This window comes from Fonsecaea multimorphosa (genome assembly GCF_000836435.1).
Source record: "Fonsecaea multimorphosa CBS 102226 unplaced genomic scaffold supercont1.20, whole genome shotgun sequence".
Classification (NCBI taxonomy): Eukaryota; Fungi; Ascomycota; class Eurotiomycetes; order Chaetothyriales; family Herpotrichiellaceae; genus Fonsecaea; species Fonsecaea multimorphosa.
The window spans coordinates 1-18,858 of NW_015971654.1; the positions used below are offsets into that span (position 1 = coordinate 1).

Consider the following 18,858-nt stretch of genomic DNA (forward strand, 5'->3'; position numbering starts at 1 on the left):
ATGGCTTCATGCCCACGCTCGGCTGCCTTCAGCAGCGCCCCGTCGAGGTATTCACTCTGGTGGTTGGAGTCGCGACTAACATGAAGTGGAATTCGCCAGGTCTGCTCAGAACCCTGTTGGGGTGCGAGTCGCAGCCCACGATTTTGTGCATCCGGTGCCGACCAATCGATATCAGCATCAGCGTCCAGCAGAGCCCGCACTACATTTTTGTGACCACGTTCGGCTGCATCCAGCAGTGCCCGGGCTAGACATATGCTCTTGTTGGCGCCAGCGTCGACTAGAATCCGCACTATACCTTCATCACCATTTTCGAGTGTAAGAAGTAGTGCACGGTTGAGATATCTGCGCTCGAAATTGACATCAGCATAGACTATTAGAATTCGTAGGGTCTGCACATGGCCCCCTTGGGCTGCGATTTCCAGCTCACGACCCCAAAGATCTTGTGACCGCCAATGGCCACCAGGGACAAGCTCAGTCACCTTCCTATGAATTTTCGCTAGTATAGTGACGCAGCAATTTGCCCATCTTGGGGTTTCCTTGCCATTCTCGTAGAACAAGTACGCGACCTGACAAAACAAATAAAACACGGCAGGGGCGTATTCAGTCGTAAGCCAACATGACAAGCTGCGTTCTGGTCGTTTTGGTGAAGGAGTTCCTGCATTTAGTCGATCCCACACAGGGCGGCATGCGTCGTACCAGGGAGCAAGACCATCCACCTTTGCGTCTCGGAGATGAATGAACCAAGAGGGGTCTGGGAGATGATGCATAGCATGTCCTTGTGCGTATCTCACCAAGTTGTCTCTTCCTTCAACGAAGTCTTGGTCCCCAACTTTGCGGAGCAAGGATCGGTGGTACATTCCCATCGGCCAGCATATGGCACGAAGGCATATTTGCATCAGGACTCTAGCAGAGTCTGCGGGAACTAGAGAGTGTTTCCAGACTCCGCATTTCACCTCTGAGCTGCAAATGAGAAACTCCTTCGCAGTCTGGTGGACGAGGTAGATCCGAGATCGCTCGATGAAAACAAACAGTCCACACCATCCTGGGAGGTCCTTCTCGAGTCGCGTCTTTCCGACCACAGCCGATTCCAAAGAGTCAATGTCCTTTGACGTTGCGAAACCGAGGGCTAGAGACATCTCGGAAAGACTGAGGGCCCGTCGAGCACCGATTATGATGTGGAAGATGGTTCGCACTTTACCGCGCTGACTTTCCCGCACCCTGTTGAGAATTTTCTCGTACGCGTCGTCCACCGACTTAGGGAGCGTTGCGATTATGGAATTGATCGAGTTCTCATCATGCTGTATGCTGTCTGTGATGTCTTCGTAAATGCCGTCGATAACCAGGGAGAGCCATAGATACGTCCGGTTTCGCATGTTCAATAGCTTTTTCTCTAGGAGCGCAGTCGCATCTGGCGACAAGGACGCATTTTCTGTCATCTCAGCAACACGGCTGCGGATGACCGAGTCGATCTCGGCGCGGATTGCAGTGTTTTCATCTTCGCCTCGAAGGCGAATTATCGAAAGTGAGGAAGAGCATCCCTTCATGCTGCGCTGGAAACCTACCTGGATGCTATTATACGGTCGGCTCGTAACCAGGATCTTCAAAGTTTGTGTCCGAGGTTGTGTCATCCTTGCATCTGCAAGAAAGACAGCGAGTTTCTCGATAAGGCGGTGTCGATCAGTATCCCGGCATTCATCAATGGCGTCTAACACGCAGTAGACATCGCGTGAGTTGGAGTCTGCGGTCGCCGCGAGGAATATCCTCCATAGCTCATCCACCTCTTGCATTAACTTGTCACCATTTCGTTGCCAAGCAGGTATTGCGTGAACGAGAAGATATGGCTGGCTTGTGAAGAGTTGGTGTAGAAGAGCACAAAACGCAGCTGTCAGATTATCCTGATTCTGATATTCCTTAAAAAAGAAATAACAACATGTTCTTCCCGCTGTTGTCTGCAGTTCGCGATCGACCAGAGATTTCGATAGGACGGACTTGCCACAACCTGGATCGGCAGTTATCCAGAGTAGATCGTCACCCTTGTTCTCTTGCCATTCTCGGTACATGGGATTGTTTATAACCCAAAGGCACGTGTTATCAGCTCGAGATGGGTTGACATTTTTCTGCTCTTCATACGAGCTCAGTTTGAAGGCGCGATGGCACTCCTGATATTCTGTGTTTTGGAAATTCTTCTCATGCCTGTGTAGCTGCTCTGTGATTTGTTGAATTTTGGTTTCGATGGAAACTGTTGGTATATGGGAATTAGATCCACTGCCGGAAACAAAGCCTCCAATTCGGAAACGATGGCAGAGAACATACTTTGTCCTCTGTTAATAGGGGTTGGGGGCTGACATACCCGCAAGCTGTTGGACTGTTTGCTGGCGGTCAAGATGCTCTGCTGTGACGTAAAGCAGTAGTTCTTTTGTCCACGCGGCCGCCATCGCAGCAGCGTACGGATGCCATTCGTCACTTTTGTGAGAATCGGCGTAGTCACATATTCCTCGTACCGTGAGGCAGGGGAAAATATTCGCAAGGCCGGCAGCTTCCATCTCCACACACAGCGCACCATAAGATGCCCGGAGGTCGTCCCGAAAAGCAGGGTCTTTCACCACCTCGTCTCCAGAAGCTATGATGCCATAATGGATCTGGGGACCAGAGGCTTTTCGACTTTGGCGAGTGATTTCGTGGCTAGGTAGACATTGATCGCAATTGTCTTGGTCGTTGGGGTGACGATAATTGCTGTCAAAGAGACGATCTTTGTGCTCGCCAGGAATATCATAAGACGGATCCCGCTCGATTATGTCGGAAAGGTAATCTAGCATCGGTCGAGATCGATCTGATGGAGGCTGTGCTCGTAGCGTCGTGATTGCAGTCAAAAGTGCATATGGAGGCGCATTGAGAGCGCCCTTGAGCTCGAAAGCACCTCCATGTGTGGCCTTGCCCTTGCTGTACTGTACAACGCCACCACTGCCTCCACTTGGTATGCTAACAACAACGTCGCCGAGCCTGATGTCGACACTCTTCTTCAAGTCTGGAATCCCTCCGCCGATTCCAACCAACAGAATGAACTTCAAGTATTCAAATGTCCTAATCATATCTTTCGCCACGTGTGCTGCCGCAGCGATGCCATCAATGCCCGCAGGAAGGCAGGCAATAATGACACTGTGACCATGTACACATCCAGCACGGTATGTGTTTTCGTCTCGACCTTTTCCTGTGACAATGCCATGGTCTTCATCTAGCAATATTATTGCTGCCTTCATCTCCACAGGCAAGGCACATATCCACCCGATGTGGTATTCATTGTGCGCTAGGCGGGGCATGGCGGTCGGTTTCAGTAGCAAAATGGTGCCATATACGAACAAGATCGTTTTCGAGAGAGCCAACGCTTGAGGGACGCGGTGAGTCTATCGGACAGGGTCATGAGCGTGAGTTCAGGTTAGTAGGGCATCCGTTGCGAAGTGCGAGTTGGGACTGTGCGAGTAGTGTCAAAGGGCACGAAAGAAGGGATCAGGCTCCAGTCTCAATAACCGCCTGATCAGGCGCAGCGCCTGGATTCGGTTCACTTGCAGTGCCATGATCAGGCTGTCAAACATTGCACATTGCCGGAAGGCTCGAGTCGTTGGTGGTCTTGACGAGGCGCAAGTTCGCGGAGCCTGAGGAGAACGAGTGGCTGGGGTGGACTGACCAGGCCTTGGCCCTGTTCTCCTTCCCCTCAGACTTAAGCGCTTGCTTGCTGGCCAGTCCAGCTTTCCCATCAATGTGATCCACTGCCAGAAAGATATTCTTAGCATGAGTTAAGCGGGCAAGAGCACACGGTGTCTATGGTCTATGTCGAAAGCCAAACTCTGCATATGAAATGAACTGGCCCTGGCCGCGCTCTCCGAAAAGATAAGTCTTCCACTCCTTCCGCCAGCCTTGGCTATGTAGAAAGGTAACGCTTCGCATTCCTCCTACCTGCTGTCCCATTTTGTGCCCTTGAGCATCTTCTCCTTCAAATGATCGTCAGCTTCTGTCGCCTCGGCCTCGACATACCCCTCGTCTGTGCCCACGTACCCTTCCTCGTCGACATAGATCCCCTCTGGGATGAATCTCCTCATGATATTCTTCACCCAGTTGTGAGGGAGGCCGAGTTTGACCGACTCGTCGATCCCCCTATTCATCCGTCCGATGTACTCTTGCACAATTTTGCCAGGGGTGGTGCGGAACTCGTCAACATACACTAGGGCCCGGATCGTGGTGGGTGGATACGATCCCATCGTGTCGGCGCCATTGACCATGTCAGAAGAAGACGAGTTCGAGCTGGAAGACATGCTGATGCCGTACTCTGCCGGATCCTTCAACCACTTCGTCACGGTGATGGGCAAGTAGTGCTTGTTATAATCCCAGCCGCCCTGCAAGTACTGCTTGACCACCTGCGTCTCCGGGTCCGGGTTGATTTCCGGCTTCGGGTTTCTCGCCTCGTTATGGCCTTCGTACATGTCCAGCCGAGCCTCGTCCACAGGATGCATGTTGTACACCACGCCCCATACCGTGTTGTGGTCCGATGCGGCGTTGGATTCGGGAAGGGCGACCACGTTGGCGTAACCGCGTTCGCAGATGATCCAGGCGTGTGAGTCTAGGCGCGCGATGCCCACGGGTTCGCTAGAAGAGGGCGAGTGCGGTAGCCGAAGCGACATCTGGTATGCTGAGAGGTTGGATCCATAAGCGAAGTAGAAGGTGCCGGTTTTGGAGGAAGTCGAGTTGGGGTGATGGACTGCTTGCTCTTGAGACATTTTCCCTTTGCTTCGGACGTGATACTCCTTCTTCCTTTCGCCACGACCCATGCAAGTGTGTCTTTTGTGACTCCTTCGGATCTGTATCCGATCCTGACTTAAGTTGATGCTCCTTCCAGCTTCAAGTCTGACTGGTAATTTATACAGATCAAATAGACGATATCCAAGACGGAGGTATCTCAACGAGTGCTCTCAGCTACGCCAGACGATGCCAGATCTGTCATATGCAAGTCGTCTGCAGCCGACCGAGTGAACTGTGTCAAGATATGCGGGATATCAGTATCGGACGGGTGAAGATATAGTCGTATCGGCGACTCCCCCGATCTATTCGCAGGAGAAGTGAATGAATATATGTACGTAATCACCTTTCTAATCGCAGTGATATTTCGTGCCAATCATCACAATAGAGCAGCAGAGTCTATACACGGAATGGTTTTAAGAACAAACTGAATAAATGTCGGAGACGAGTGACTAGCGACAAGTGAAAGCACTAGCGAAGGCGTGGGATGGAGATGTGCGATTTCGATCTGGACTAGAAATTTCGTAGTGACTCGATGACATAAAATGACGACGCAAGGCTCCGAGAAAGACTTGAGTTGATTGGATAGGGATCCAGGAGCAAACAAGTTGGATGGCGAGAGGCATGATTTCCTCAGCTCCAGATTAGTACATTAATGTTCAGAGGACAGAGGTCTATCTAGGGGTCTATTGGATATCTCGTCGACCATGATTAGTACCACAGAAGTACTTGGCAAGCTGACCATCCTGGCAGCCAATGTCAACCAACGTAGACGGCATACTTCATAAACTCCTCGTCCTTCCTCAGTCTATCCAGGTCCTCCTCCCTCAAACACAGCGCCGCCGCAATCTCCCCGTCTTGCCTCTTGGGCATCAGATAGAACAAACTCTCCACCGGCACAAATTGCGGCCTCCGAACAGCCTCGGGCTTGCCCAGTCCCAGGCCGAAATCGAGATCATAGCAGTAGTCATACTTTGACCAGGAACTCAGCATAATGTCTGCAGAGAGGTCCAGCGTTGCTGTCACATTGACCTTGTTGTTGTCCTCCGGTGGTGCGCGGTGAAGCCATGTCGCAAGGGCACGGGTCGCGTAAGCTAGGTTCGAAGTCGAAGGGTCCACGGCTTCTCGGAGTTTCGAGGCGATACTACCTAGATGTGCATCAAGAAGTCCTTCGAGAGGACACGTAGTGTAGGTCATGTTCTGGACGAGGCCCGGGTATGTGGCTGGAATACCTAGGTATCGCCGCGGATCGATTGCCCGTGCAAAAGTTACCTCTCTAGTGGAGTCGAGGCGAGGACGACGGGCCCGGGTTACAGATACCCAAATGAAAGCGCTCAGGACGTCGTCGGTCGACACGTAGGCTATATTGCCGGTGAGAGATTGCATTGCCAGCGACTTCAGACTTTTAAGGGACGCCGCAGAGAATATAAAGTATGCCCAGCTGCATTTTGGAGATTGAGGCTGAGATTGTTCAGATTCGCCGTCCGCGGCGTTTGATGCGTCTTGGTGTGCAGGCGGCTTTTCAATCTGATAAGAGAGTTCAGGCCCTGGCCTATATGACTCGTCCAGGAGCGGGATAAGGTCGCGTCGATCGAGGTTGCCCGTGGAAATTTCTTCGGCTGTGAATGGCTCATTGCGACAGGCCTTTGACAGGAGGTACATGATTCGAGCCATGCCAGTCATGTCCATTGTGTTATGCTGCGTCACAAATGTGAGCAGTAGACCGCCAGTGACGAAATTGGCCTGCACCAGAAAAACCGGCGCTGGTCCGTCTGTGCCCGCAGCCAGCGTGTTGACTGGTGCAATTATGGACTCGTCCAGCATGCTGAAAGGGAAGTTGGCTTGACGAAGGACATCCATGGACAGTGTCGAAGATCCATCCCTGAAGTCTTTGACCACCAGCCGAGGCGTCTTCTCAAAGGGCTTGATTTTGTAGAGGTTTCGGGTGCCATCACCGGCATCTTCGCGCAAAACCTGGCCTGCTACCCATGGGAAGCTGGCAGCTAGTCTCTCCAGCCCTTGCGTCAATGTGCCGATAATATCTGACTGTGACGAGCCATCGCTCATCCGGAAACAGAGACATAGCTGAGTGTATAGCTTGTACAGCCCTTCCTGTTGTCCAAAGATATCGAGATGATCTGCGAGCTCTTCCATATTTCACAATTGAGGTTGTTATGTGGTTTGTTACCTACATTTCTGGCAGGCGAGGGACAGTATATGTATGCAACATAATTTGTCCGTAGCCTTGATGTGATGTGTAGATGATCTGGACAGGTCTGTAACACGAACGGGGGTCCATCTGCAAAGCTTGATAGCTATCGGCCTACCCATTCAGGAAAGTGGAAATTCTCAGTCAATTCACCATTTTCCGTTCGGGACGGACGAGCTTCTAATTGACTGCGCCTCCCAGCGACGTACCCGTAGGGCGCCCAGCCCGTCAAGTCGGAGTATTTCCCTCGAGGAGACAGTGGCACTCTACAGAGCTATGATATCATAGATGGATGGAAGTGTTAAGATGGGAATATAGGGGAGGGGTGACTGTGGAAGTGAGGATGTTTCGAAGAAGCTAACCACGACTTGTATCACTTACATAGCTAGGTATCTTCCCTAGCTAGTCCGAGTAAGTGGTTGCAACTTATAAGGCGCTTGGGATGCGAGGATCCTAGAAGAAAGTATCAATACGCGGGAACTTGTAGAAAAATTGCGACAAGTGGGTGATGCGCTGGAGCTGTTGACTGCCGAGGTCTCGACTCTGTCTTGGTTGTATCTTCAGTGAATAGTGTATTCTACAATTGTCAACGCAAGTATCAAACCTATCCTCACCTGCAATATCATGACGGGAGACCAACCGCCAGCATCCTCCACCTCAGATTCCGCAATGTCTCCCCTCCAACTACCACCAAATCTAAAGTTCGGCCCCTTTTCCGTAGCAGCACAGATCTTCCACCTCTCGCCTTCTCGTCTTTCCTACGGCCTGGTCAACCTCAAACCCCTGCTTCCAGGCCACATCCTGATCTGCCCCGTACGCAGTGTTCCGCGTCTCTCGCAACTCACCAGCGCCGAAACTGCCGATTTGTTCAACACGGTCCGCCTCGTGTCAAGGACCCTTGAACGCGTGTACCACGCCACTTCTTTCAACGTCGCGGTCCAGGATGGAGTCGACGCAGGCCAGTCCGTGCCGCATGTGCATGTCCATGTGATTCCGCGACAGAAAGGAGATTACGACGACAAGGGTGGTGGCGACAGGGTTTACGATGCGATGGATGGAGAGGAAGGGGATTTGGGTGCCGCTTTCCTGGAGATGCGAAGGATCAGAGACGAAAGGTCGAAATCGGGAAGGGAGGCCCTGGGCGGGCCAGACAGTACCAGGAAGCCCAGGAGCGAGGACGAGATGAGGAAGGAGGCGGAGTGGCTGAGGCAGGAGATTGAAAAGGATCGTGTGCAGGATGAGGATTGACGGCATCGCTACTTGGGTGTTTCTGTAATGATCGATTCTTGTATTAATAACGCAACTGCTGGTGCATAGAGATAGAGTCAAGGTCCAAACACGCCATCTATTGTTCCCTGGGTATCATTGGTCTCTATGGCATCCAGGACGCTTTCCAGCAAATCGCTCTTCTGTCGCAAAACACATCGCGTCACTCATTCTCATCATCATTTCGCATGTCCATTCATCTCGCTCACTCCGTTGCCCAACACCTGGCCTTCTCCGTTGCTGTAGTATTCGTCCTGTTGCTCCTTGATTGTCGCCGCCTTTGTGGGTTCTCGAGGGGCCATATCTTTACTCTTCCACAGCTCGGCTCTTTCATCCAAGATCTCCTGTGCCCACGACTTCATCTCTTCCAGACTGATTCTCCTCGCCACCCAACTGAACTCACTCAGATCAATGGTACAATTGTTGGCACGCTCGTACTCCACCATCTGCAGAATCAGTTCCAGCTTGTCCACATCATGAACGAATTTCGACTCCAAAGTCTCACTGTCTTCGTATTCTTGCCAGGCTGCGCGCAGATCCTTGCCCGGAATGCCACCGTGCACCTTTCCAAGTAATGACTGGGCTACCCAATCCATGGTCTCAGCCTCACGTCGGTTCTTTTCCACCTTCGGAACACCATCAACGGGCGTCAGATCCCCAACGAGCCCCTCGGCCATGTCGTGGACCAACGCCATCTTCGTACACCTCGGGATGTCCAATCGCGAACTCAGTTCTGGCGGCGCGAGCATGGTGATGAGGGACATGCGGTACATGTGGTCAGCTATGGATTCGCCCGTTGAAATACCAAATCTTCGCCATCCTTCGCGCTTCTCGATCTTTAGGCGCTCAAGGTAGTGGAAGAAGGGGACGGGCGACGACGAGTCTTCGGGTGGTGGATTGGGAAGATCTTTCAGGACGGCACGCACGGACCACGGGTTCGGCTTGGGTAGCAGGGATGTGTGTGAGTTTCTGAGGGTGAATGAAGGTTGAGTGGGTGGAACTAGGGATTGTCAGTGTTGAAGCGTGGGTCTGTAGAGGAATACATACTTTCGGGTCTATCTGAAGACATTTTGCTGTAGAACGAAGCAATGTGGTTGTCAAGGAGATGAGCCAGGTGGAAGATGTGGATAAGGAGAAGATGAAGACAACAGAAGCAGAAATCCAGATACACCACCCAGTTTAATATGCCGTGCCTCTAATGCTTGTATATACAGAACAAACTTGCAGCACAAAAGATGGCGCTTGAAGGTATCGGAATGTTTGTTGAGCAAACACCAAATGAGACTTTTGGGTGTTTACCAAGCGACGTTCCCCCGCCAAACAGGTGGTTACTGCCGTCCCGTCCGCAGCCGCCAAGCAAGCTGAAAAAGCAGCCGGCTTATCCACCCTGCTCGCCTGTTTGGCAAAGAAAGTGATGCCGCCCTGTGCTCTCCATAGTGGGAAGGTATACCGATGCGAACAGCCTTACCGGCGTATTCGGCAATGCTGTCGCTCTGTCCTTGAGAGGTCAATGTGCTTGATCCAAAGTTTCTCTCGACACCAGCAGAGCGAAGTGATCCTTATCTCAAGCACCAGCGCATCAACCTCGTCACAAATGGAGGGAATGGCTTTCAAGCTACATTCCTTCTCTTTCAATTAGCCAATCTCGAGCACATTGGGCCACAGTGCTCCGTAACACTCCGCAAACGTGAGAGTGGTAAAAAATTGTTTCCGCTCCCCCCCTCGAAAATGGTCGGGAACCACTCCGTATTTCGCTGAAGTAGAGGATAAATCTAACTTTGTACAGTCTGCATCTTGTTCTATATATACCCTTATCATGCAGATTGCAAAGCATGCAGTACCGATCCCTGCCCTTGTGCATAGGTAGGTACATATTGAGTCCTATATATATTGTCATTCCTCGCCGCCAGAATCCATCGTCTCCTCTATCAATACCTCCTGCCCTTGCGTCTATGGCCCAAGGAGCAGTAACACCGGATGATGCTCGCGCTTGATTTTTCCACGCCTTCAGACGTTTGGTCATCCGGTGGGTGGTGCTTCGGGGAAAGGCCGAGGAAAACGTTCGGAGACTGGGTCAGCGCTACAACTGAGGATACCCGTGGACCTTATCTCATGTTCTAGACTGGAATTCATCCAATCTAATCTGATCTCATTTGATCATCTAATCTGATAACTTCCGAAGAATTCCATCCAGCTCCGCTGAACAACTGTTCCTGGTCGAACAGTTGTATCCCTTAATGCAAATGTGGTATGCATGTCCGATAGCGCTTGCTGCTTGCGGCCAATTGCCTGGACACTAGAAAAGAGGAAGAGTTTTCGCTTTGAGGGGTCCGTTCTGATTAGCTGAGGTAAATCGCCTATGCTTGCTCGGGAAATCCTACCAGTGCCCTCTCGGACAGTCAGACCCATGGGCCCTGAGAAGTATACTCCTGCGGTGCTATGGAACTCTACAGTGGGTGGACTGTCCTTGACACCATAATGGAGTCTGTCAATTTTTCCTTCGACTCGAATCGACTGGCACAAAAGGAGCGGCATTGGCCCTCTGATCCAGCTTTGCTGCAGGCTTCTGGACATTCTCCCCCGTCGTTCACTTCGACACAGCCATTACGATCTCAAGTCCCAGCGCTTCACCACTGCCGATAATATGCAGCGACAACAGAGGTCGTTCCCTCTGCTTCTTCTCCTCCTCGCCGGAGCTTGTCATGTCTTAGCAATGTCCGGACCCGAGGTGGTTGCCACCAAGGAAAGCTCGCTCCTGCCACGAGCTGTACCCGCGGCGACAAAACATCGGTCTGACAAGGTCCACGGTATCATCATGGGCACTACGGTCATCATCATATTCCCTTTCGCCTCGATCTCCTGGAGACTGCTCGACCGACTCGTGAGCGGGAGAACCCTTTTCAGAATCCATGTATGCTGCCAGCTACTGGGCCTAGCGATGCTCATCACTGGGTTTGGCCTCGGGGTTTGGGTCTGCATTATCCACGACGAGGTGCGTCCAGAAAGCCGTGATGGTGGACAGATGTCATACGATTCGGATGGCACCTTTCTCATCATACTCCACACGTCTTTTCACACTTTGTCATGAAAAGTAACTGACCCACAGCTATAGGTATACAATGATGCATGGGGCCATACTTTCCTCGGCACCATCCTCACAGCCCTCTTCATCCTCCAACCTATGATAGGGCAATGGCACCACTACCTCTACATATCTCGTACTCGGCAAACCAAACCCTGGATCCGTGTTTTCCACATCTGGATGGGCCGACTGTTGATGGTTGCGGCAATTATAAACGGCGCCACAGGCATCGTACTGGCTGCCAACACCCCTGGTGGCGAAAAAGGTTACAGTTCCGCGGCTGGCATTGTCGGCGTGTTCTACATTGTGATCCTGCTGCTCTGGTACTGGAACAGAAGCAAGCAGAACCTCGAAAAGGACAGTCAGGACATGACAATGGAAGGAAATGCTGATGTGGAAGGAAAAACGCTTCCGAGTGTGGGTGTCAGCCAGATATAGGAAGCTACAGCACATGTTGGTCGTTATCACAGAGGGCTTTGAGAACAGGATCGACGCTTTGAGGGGTGCTGTCCCTGGTATACAAAATCAGCGTCAGTCAGTATTAGCATCGGTGACCCGGTGCCAAATCCTGGGCTGTTTTGCGTGAAGTGGTTTTGCGACGCTCCGAACACATAGAAGAAGATGACAAGGGAAGGCATTTAACATACGAGTCGATGTTTGGGAAAACTTCAGCAGATAACTTTGGCACACTCGTTCACAATGTCGAACATAGCTCCGGAATAATGGCATTTAGCGTTCTTGTTCGTGCTTGTTACCCGGATAGACTGACGGGACACTCACTCTTCGTGTTTGCTCGACCCCAGCCCGGCTGGAGCGACTAGTCAACTACCTAGGTAGGTAGGCCCATTAAGCACGCTGATCTGTTGAGGTTACAAAGTGTTGACTCCACTTGAAAGCGGTGGGACATGGATTCCAATATACCTGCCTCCCAACACTCAGACAATGCGTATCGCATCCGCTGTCTTGGGTGCAAATGCTATCGCCTTGTTCGATGCCGTTTCGGGCAAAAAAGCCTCGCCCACCAGCACATACTGCTCCTCCGCCGTCCCTTGGCCCTCCACTGAGAGCTTGCGCAGGACATATGGGAAGCTAGCCCCTCTGAAGACAGCGATCGCATCACCTGGCATGGCATCTCCGGGCAAGAGCACGGGAGTCTTCTGTCCCACGCATATCCCCACTCGTCGACCGACTCCGTACTTTTTCAATGCAGCTCTGATAGGACGCAGCGGATGCAAGCTGCTCGGTTCAGAGGATGCAGGAAGCAGGTAACTCTGCGCCAACTTCAGATTCAGACCAAGGTATTGCATCTTCAATCCGTCCTCACGCTCGGGGAGAAGGGTGGTGTTGTCGTCCTGTGAGTAGCGGAGATGCCTGCTGGCCATGCGGTCGGTGGACAGGAAGTTGACCCAGAACATGTCCTTCTTCTCGTGAAGGCCGTATGTTGCCCCGTACTGGTGTCCGCCAACATCAGTGTGTCCAGCTTCGTGTGCCTTCTCGACGAATTCTTGCCATGACCGGTATACGTCGTCGATCTGCTCCGTAGTGGCATTGGGCGGCACGACGGTATCACAAATTGTGGTCACCGTGTCAAAGATGAACCCTTTGATCAGCAGCGTGTCATGCTCGAATTGAACGCTTGGCTCTGCGATCGAGATGTGGTGTCTCACGTCATCGGCTTCGAAGGGGCGATATTTCCAGTCGTCAATCAGGTTCGGCACCCAAGATGGCAAGTCGTGGCGCCGTTCATAATTCTGACAAGCGCCCAGGAGCCGTAACCCCTTCTTCTGAGGCAAGATCGCGCGGGCAGCCGACTTCAAGACTTCGGGAAGAGAAAGTCGATAATCCGGTCGCAGCAGGTAAACCTCCGGGTCTGCCATTCCCAGCATCGAATAGACCTTGTCTCTCAGATCCGTGGCTTTGCAGTGGCGGGAATGAAGGAGGAGCTCGTGTAGTGGCACAAACGAGCGGCCTGAGTGAGAGGCTTTCCTCAAGGTACGAAGGCTTCGCGCCTGGTGGTAGAAGCTGAAATCAAGCGTGCCGTCTCCTGGTTGCTGGTTTTCGGCACCCAAGCACAGCGCGGGAAGTTGGTGGCCAAGGCTGTCTGCATACTCAATGGCCATGACAGCTTGCGATAATACGTCGAACCCGATATTGTAGTCACCCCAACTGACCTGTGTTCGGGATCCTAACGATGCCTCTTGACGGATCCCTGCAAAGACGGATTAGCTCTAGATCTCATCCACTCCAAAGCGAGGCATTCCCGATCTCCGAGATGGGACGACTTACAACTTCGTAGCCACCAGGGTTGATCCAGTAATAGACGCAAAGCATGCCAATTCTTGCGCACTTCCTCTTCTGAGAGCTCTGGATATTCAACCTCCTTCTCCCCAGGGCCTCGGGCGGGAGGCCGGCCAATCTTGCCAACAACATCCATGGCGAGTGCACTCCCTTCGATGGCATCGCCAAGCCAGACATGAACAGACTGGGCACCCTTGTAGATGCGGCGCATCAACGAAACTTGATTACCTCGTTCTTCGATGTCCTCTTGATTGATGCCTCCGACAAAGTCAGCTTGATCGTTCATCCACACTCGAACGCAAAAGGCTTACAGATCTGGTCAATCCACCAGAGAGTCATTGGAGAAGGTGCCCTGGCAGTCGCCGCTTCCTTTGTGGCTCTCTTCCTCATCTGGCGCAATGCACTCTCCAAATTCCTAGTGACCGGAAAGACATGACCGTCGACGATGACACGTCCGTCCATCTTGGGTTCCCCCCAGCAGTATGACATGGCATTGTACTGCTTCAGTCGCGCAGTCTGAGGTGCCTCGAGACTCAAGAGCTCCAGAGTGCCCTTGATCTCTTCCGAGTCATCGTCTGCATTGTAAAGAGCGAGCAGGCGAATCTCTGCTTTTTCAAAGCTGAGCGCTTTGTACACATACGGCGCGTCAGAGACCTGAGACCCTGGGGCAACTTCAGATTGTGAGGTGGAAGAGACGTGGTTTGGCTCTCCGTTCACTGGCCCCAGCTCACTTGGTAGTGAGATGTTCAAATGCTTCAGTATAGTGTTCACTGCGAGGTCGAGCCGGTCCAGCTGTTGTTCGATGCCCTGTAGACGATCCCAGATGGGCGCTACCATTGGGTGCCTTTCGTAGTTAACCCCGAATTTGTGAGCCATGATTAAGATAATAGAGAGATGGCTGGGGAGGCCGAGTATGAGAGCACGACGAGGTATTCGCCAGATTATGGCGAGCGAGACCTGACCAGCTTCTCTTCGATGAAGGGGTGGATCTGAAGGAAGTGGTCGAGATCCCAGGAGAGTTATATTGTAGTGACCTCGTATTATTTTCAGTCTGAAACGAGACCTCGTATAGATACCAGCCCTGTGAAGCTCCTAACAGATCAATGATAGGTCTCTGTGCATCTCAAGCTCACAATCCGACTCTCCGTTGACCCCTGACAGCGAGAAAAAGGGGGGTTTTGGGGCAAGGCTCACCCAAACCAGGGGGAGATTAACGGACGAGGCTGAGTATTAGCCTGAGGAGATGCCCAGACCAACAACCACTTGCAGCCAAGTCTCTCACCAACACGCCAATCACTCGCAACAAGCCCATGCGCGCCATGCTCCTCGCGCTCAAACCGGCCTGATTACTTGACATGGATACCTCGTCGTCACAAACCCAATGGCATCCTCGAAACAACGCTGCAATCTTCATCCGTGCCTTGCACCTCCTCGACCTCGACCTTCTTCCGGACTGGCCCAGCATCTCAGAATCGACACTCCTTCATCCAACAAAAGCCTCCAGCAACACAAGTAGAACGACACCAGCCCAACCACAGAAGCGCACAAAATCCCTCGAATGGGCACTCTACCACCTGTTCCGCCTTTATTCCCCTTCCGAAGCCGCCTCGAGGCTCTCGCCGTATTTTCCTCCTGCAACGCCTATACTGTCGAGGGATTTGAGGGCCGGGTTATACAAATGGCTCACGGAGTTGAAGCAGAGCGGCGTGTTGCCCAGGGACACGGTGCTCCGGAAGACAATGCTAGATGAATGCAAAGGTGACAAGTTTGAGGAGTTGATTGCGAGGTTCGCAATGCTGGTTGTCAGGAAAATACTATCGCGAGGTCAGAGCGAAGCCAGCAGTGGCCACGTCAAGCGGCAGACACATGATGTTGGACGCACTAAGAGGAGCACCGAGGCAGGAAAGCACCAAGATCCAGACTTCTTGGTGCCTTTGGTCCTCGCCCATCGGGTCTCTCTGCAGCACTCGCTCCGCAAACGCCAGGATCTCAAGGAGAAGGCAACAGCTTACGCGCAAAAATTGGCACAGATACAAAAGGACATGGCAAGCGACTTACATGATATTTCTCAGCACTCGTCAAGCCCCGATAATTCCGAGAACCTGCTATCTGCAACCGATCACCGGTTGCTCCATGAACGAATCAATCTTGCTTTTGCGGGTGATCGTCGCTGGGGGAGGTATATCTTCGAAGGTGCCCCTTCTTCGTCAAATTCAGCCTCTGCTCGAGACCTGCCAGAATGGCCCTTTGAAGGACCCTCCCCGTTCGCTCTCAAAGACGACGAGGGAGAAGAGGACGCTAGTCAACCAATGCGCCAATTGCAATCTTTGGTATCTCAGCACCAGGAACGAATCGCTCGCCTCACAGCCGTACGCGATTCTCTGCTCTCTCCTTCTGAATCAATAAACGTGTCAGAACGGACACCGAATATGCGTACACCATACTCGGCAGAAGCGACCGTGGGAAAAGGAGAGTCTCGACCCCAAGCAAACAACTTGTCTCATCGCCCAAAGCCACGGTTCAACCGGCACCAAGATCTCGTATTGACTTAACATTCCTCCGGACATACCCTTTCACGCCTCAGGCCGCGCCACTTCGACTTCAGCACGAATGAATTTTCAGCTTATAGACCGACGAACCCGGGCCATTCGTTCGTGGGAAGACCCCCAATTAGATGGCTCGCTACAGAAGGAAGGTAAGACTCTCACCACACCATTCAACTTTACCAGCTGCCACTTTCCTCACGTCTTCATTGCTGACCTCTCGACTTGTCCGTTCGGCGATGAATAGAGCATTGAGGACCTCTAAGAATCGGAACAGGACTCTACTCTCGTTCACCAAGTCGTTATCCCGACGTACCAATCTGCTGTCAGATTTTGCTTCTACGATTGCATTTGTCAAAGTGATCTGATCGACGCGCACTGTGAAGGTCCAGTACGCGTTTCTTATTGTACGGGATGTGAAAATCGTTCAATTGGATCGGTGCTGTCAAGGGGTATCATATCTGACACGTTTCAAGAAAGGAAAACAGATGGCACTGACGGCAGGCAATATGAACAAGAAAAGTGACAGGGGCAGGGACTGACCTCTCTGCCTCGTCTCCCCTCGCAACGTCCCGGATGTGTGAGCTGGCCGTGCTCCTGTCAGTCCTTCCTCTCATTTGGTTCGAGGTTCTTGGTCGAGCAAGACTCGTGCTCACGACATCTCCTTCAACTCGCGTGAATCTAGTCTGATTCAGCAGCCGGCACCTCGCACCAGTCCTCACACTCTGTCTCAAAGCCATCTTCGCTCTCGCCCTCCCCTTTAATCTCAAGAAGCAAGTCGCACTACGACCAAGCTCCTAGACTAGGGGTTGTGCTTTGATCCCGTCTGTCCCAGCCCCAAGATTCCTTCATTACATCTCTATCTGGCATTCCACCGTCGAAGTACCCTTCATCCACATCCCCGTCATTCTGGTAGTCCTGAATTTCAACCTCAACTCGACTCCCCAGTGCCTCCTGCCCTTCCTTGATCATAGCCTGCAATTGCATATTGAATCGGTTCATTGTCGCATCTTGCTTGGCTTCCTTCCGACGCATTTTCTGTTCGAACTTGCGGACCTCGGGAGACGGCTTCGGTGATGTGGCGACTGAAGCGGATGACTGCCGACGAGAGGCGGAAAGCGAGGACCTGTGGGTGCTGGAAATGACGCTCGGGCGCTTGGAAGGTTTGTCTGAATTCTGGTCCTGGTCGATGGCAGAAACTGCGGGGACTGAGCTCCAAGATTGATACTGTGATGAACTGGTGGTGCTGGTGTTCGCGCCCATCGATACCCGCGGCGACGCATATGAAGCTGACGACCTAAGTGTTGATGATCGAGGTGTTAAGCGAGGACGAGATGTAGGGTGGCTTGGGTGGCGCGGAGCAGGTGATGGTCGAGATGCGTAGAGACTTGCCGTGCTTGCTCTCGACTTCTTGCGTACAGGACTAGATTCCGTCGATGGTGATAGCTGGTTGTCATTATCAACCACTACCCAACTATTGAAGCGGGAGATCGACGGAGAATCTTGATCGGGTATGACGGTTGGGGTCGAATTGTTCTCCTGCCTGGGTTGAACAGACAGTCTGGACATGTAGTCCTCGATGAACTCGGGACTATCGCCAGGGAATCCACCAGGCACTGGGGTCCGGTCTCGGTCTAGACGCCTTGAGTAGTCGCCAGCAGTGTCATCATTACGGAACACATCATTTTTGGGATCGAGTTCTGTCCATACGCTGGAAGAGCCCATGTCTGCCGGTCCAATGTCGAACTTGTAACCACTGCCTCCGCCAGCGTAAAAGCCACTGAAGGTGGTATTCCAACAGAAATTGAAGACTTTGCCCGCGAGACCACCAGTCAAATCCCATACTGTCTTTCCCCAGCTCTTCATCGGTGGCGCCGGAGGTGACAATCTCCGTTTATTACTACTTCGAGACCGATCTGGGGCTGGCGTTTGGGGGAAGTAGGATTCTGATGACGGCTGAAGGAGTGATGACTTTTGGCTGTTGTTGAACCTGTTCGGCCTGCAGTCGATCTCATAGTCGAACTCGTGGGTGTCTTCCTCTTTCTGGATGTTTAGTGCAGTAGGCGTATCCAACCCGCCTGCGATGCGGTAGTTTGTGTTGACGAGCGGTGGAGGACTGAGGGCTTCTCGCCGAAATGTGTCATCGTAGACTACTGACTTCGTGTCAAGTCGCGGTCTCTTGCGGCTGTATTGCCGTTGATCGTCTTCTGGTGTCTGAAGGAGGGCGCTTCCCGTCGCTAGTGCTAGTGGTCTCAAAGGCCGTGGTTGCGACCAGGCAGACGGTGATGAGGAGTCCGGGGTAGGGGTGCTTCTCTCGGGGGGTGGCAGGAACGGTGAGGCTTTGAATCGTGCGCAGTGAAGTTGTGAAAAACGATTCTCGGGCAGATATGAGCCTGGCGCTAGGCCTGAAGGTTGTTCCATGACTGCAGTCATTCTTGCCGTTGCGACAAGCGTCAAGCAGGGATCAGGCGCACGCGGTGCGGGTCGGCGTGATGGTGTGTGCACGTCGTAAAGGAGTGACTATTAGGTAGAATCACTTGAGACTTGAAGATGACATTGTTCGGTGCGAGAAACGACGACGATGACGATGGTTTCAGATCCAAAAATGTAGAAAATGATGGAGGCAGGTGACGGGAAAGAGATTCAGGCTGCGCGTGGGATAGGATGGGACG

General features: G+C 52.4%; 9 protein-coding genes across 9 annotated transcripts; 3 read left to right on the top strand and 6 right to left on the bottom strand.

Moving 5' to 3' along the window:
• Window positions 1-16: 16 nt before the first annotated feature.
• On the bottom strand, window positions 17-3,317 carry Z520_08602 (uncharacterized protein; the record flags this gene model as incomplete). Its single annotated transcript, XM_016779098.1, has 2 exons — window positions 17-2,239; window positions 2,351-3,317. Coding segments are annotated over 2 exons (3,189 nt in total), but the record flags the coding sequence as incomplete, so codon positions are not given.
• A 630-nt stretch (window positions 3,318-3,947) lies between these two features.
• On the bottom strand, window positions 3,948-4,769 carry Z520_08603 (uncharacterized protein; the record flags this gene model as incomplete). The annotated part of the gene is made up of 1 exon (XM_016779099.1): window positions 3,948-4,769. The coding sequence occupies one exon, from the start codon at window positions 4,767-4,769 to the stop codon at window positions 3,948-3,950; it is 822 nt and encodes a 273-aa protein (XP_016629606.1).
• A 778-nt stretch (window positions 4,770-5,547) lies between these two features.
• Window positions 5,548-6,942, bottom strand: Z520_08604 (uncharacterized protein; the record flags this gene model as incomplete). Its single annotated transcript, XM_016779100.1, has 1 exon — window positions 5,548-6,942. The coding sequence occupies one exon, from the start codon at window positions 6,940-6,942 to the stop codon at window positions 5,548-5,550; it is 1,395 nt and encodes a 464-aa protein (XP_016629607.1).
• Window positions 6,943-7,621: 679 nt separating this feature from the next.
• Z520_08605 (uncharacterized protein) lies at window positions 7,622-8,245 on the top strand (the record flags this gene model as incomplete). The annotated part of the gene is made up of 1 exon (XM_016779101.1): window positions 7,622-8,245. One exon carries the CDS (start codon window positions 7,622-7,624, stop codon window positions 8,243-8,245), a length of 624 nt encoding a protein of 207 aa, XP_016629608.1.
• A 197-nt stretch (window positions 8,246-8,442) lies between these two features.
• Z520_08606 (uncharacterized protein) lies at window positions 8,443-9,332 on the bottom strand (the record flags this gene model as incomplete). Its single annotated transcript, XM_016779102.1, has 2 exons — window positions 8,443-9,263; window positions 9,311-9,332. The coding sequence occupies 2 exons, from the start codon at window positions 9,330-9,332 to the stop codon at window positions 8,443-8,445; spliced, it is 843 nt and encodes a 280-aa protein (XP_016629609.1).
• Window positions 9,333-10,976: 1,644 nt separating this feature from the next.
• On the top strand, window positions 10,977-11,783 carry Z520_08607 (uncharacterized protein; the record flags this gene model as incomplete). Its single annotated transcript, XM_016779103.1, has 2 exons — window positions 10,977-11,255; window positions 11,376-11,783. The coding sequence occupies 2 exons, from the start codon at window positions 10,977-10,979 to the stop codon at window positions 11,781-11,783; spliced, it is 687 nt and encodes a 228-aa protein (XP_016629610.1).
• A 497-nt stretch (window positions 11,784-12,280) lies between these two features.
• Z520_08608 (uncharacterized protein) lies at window positions 12,281-14,519 on the bottom strand (the record flags this gene model as incomplete). Its single annotated transcript, XM_016779104.1, has 3 exons — window positions 12,281-13,554; window positions 13,632-13,901; window positions 13,955-14,519. The coding sequence occupies 3 exons, from the start codon at window positions 14,517-14,519 to the stop codon at window positions 12,281-12,283; spliced, it is 2,109 nt and encodes a 702-aa protein (XP_016629611.1).
• Window positions 14,520-14,998: 479 nt separating this feature from the next.
• On the top strand, window positions 14,999-16,195 carry Z520_08609 (uncharacterized protein; the record flags this gene model as incomplete). Its single annotated transcript, XM_016779105.1, has 1 exon — window positions 14,999-16,195. The coding sequence occupies one exon, from the start codon at window positions 14,999-15,001 to the stop codon at window positions 16,193-16,195; it is 1,197 nt and encodes a 398-aa protein (XP_016629612.1).
• Window positions 16,196-16,969: 774 nt separating this feature from the next.
• Z520_08610 (uncharacterized protein) lies at window positions 16,970-18,619 on the bottom strand (the record flags this gene model as incomplete). Its single annotated transcript, XM_016779106.1, has 1 exon — window positions 16,970-18,619. The coding sequence occupies one exon, from the start codon at window positions 18,617-18,619 to the stop codon at window positions 16,970-16,972; it is 1,650 nt and encodes a 549-aa protein (XP_016629613.1).
• Window positions 18,620-18,858: the final 239 nt, after the last annotated feature.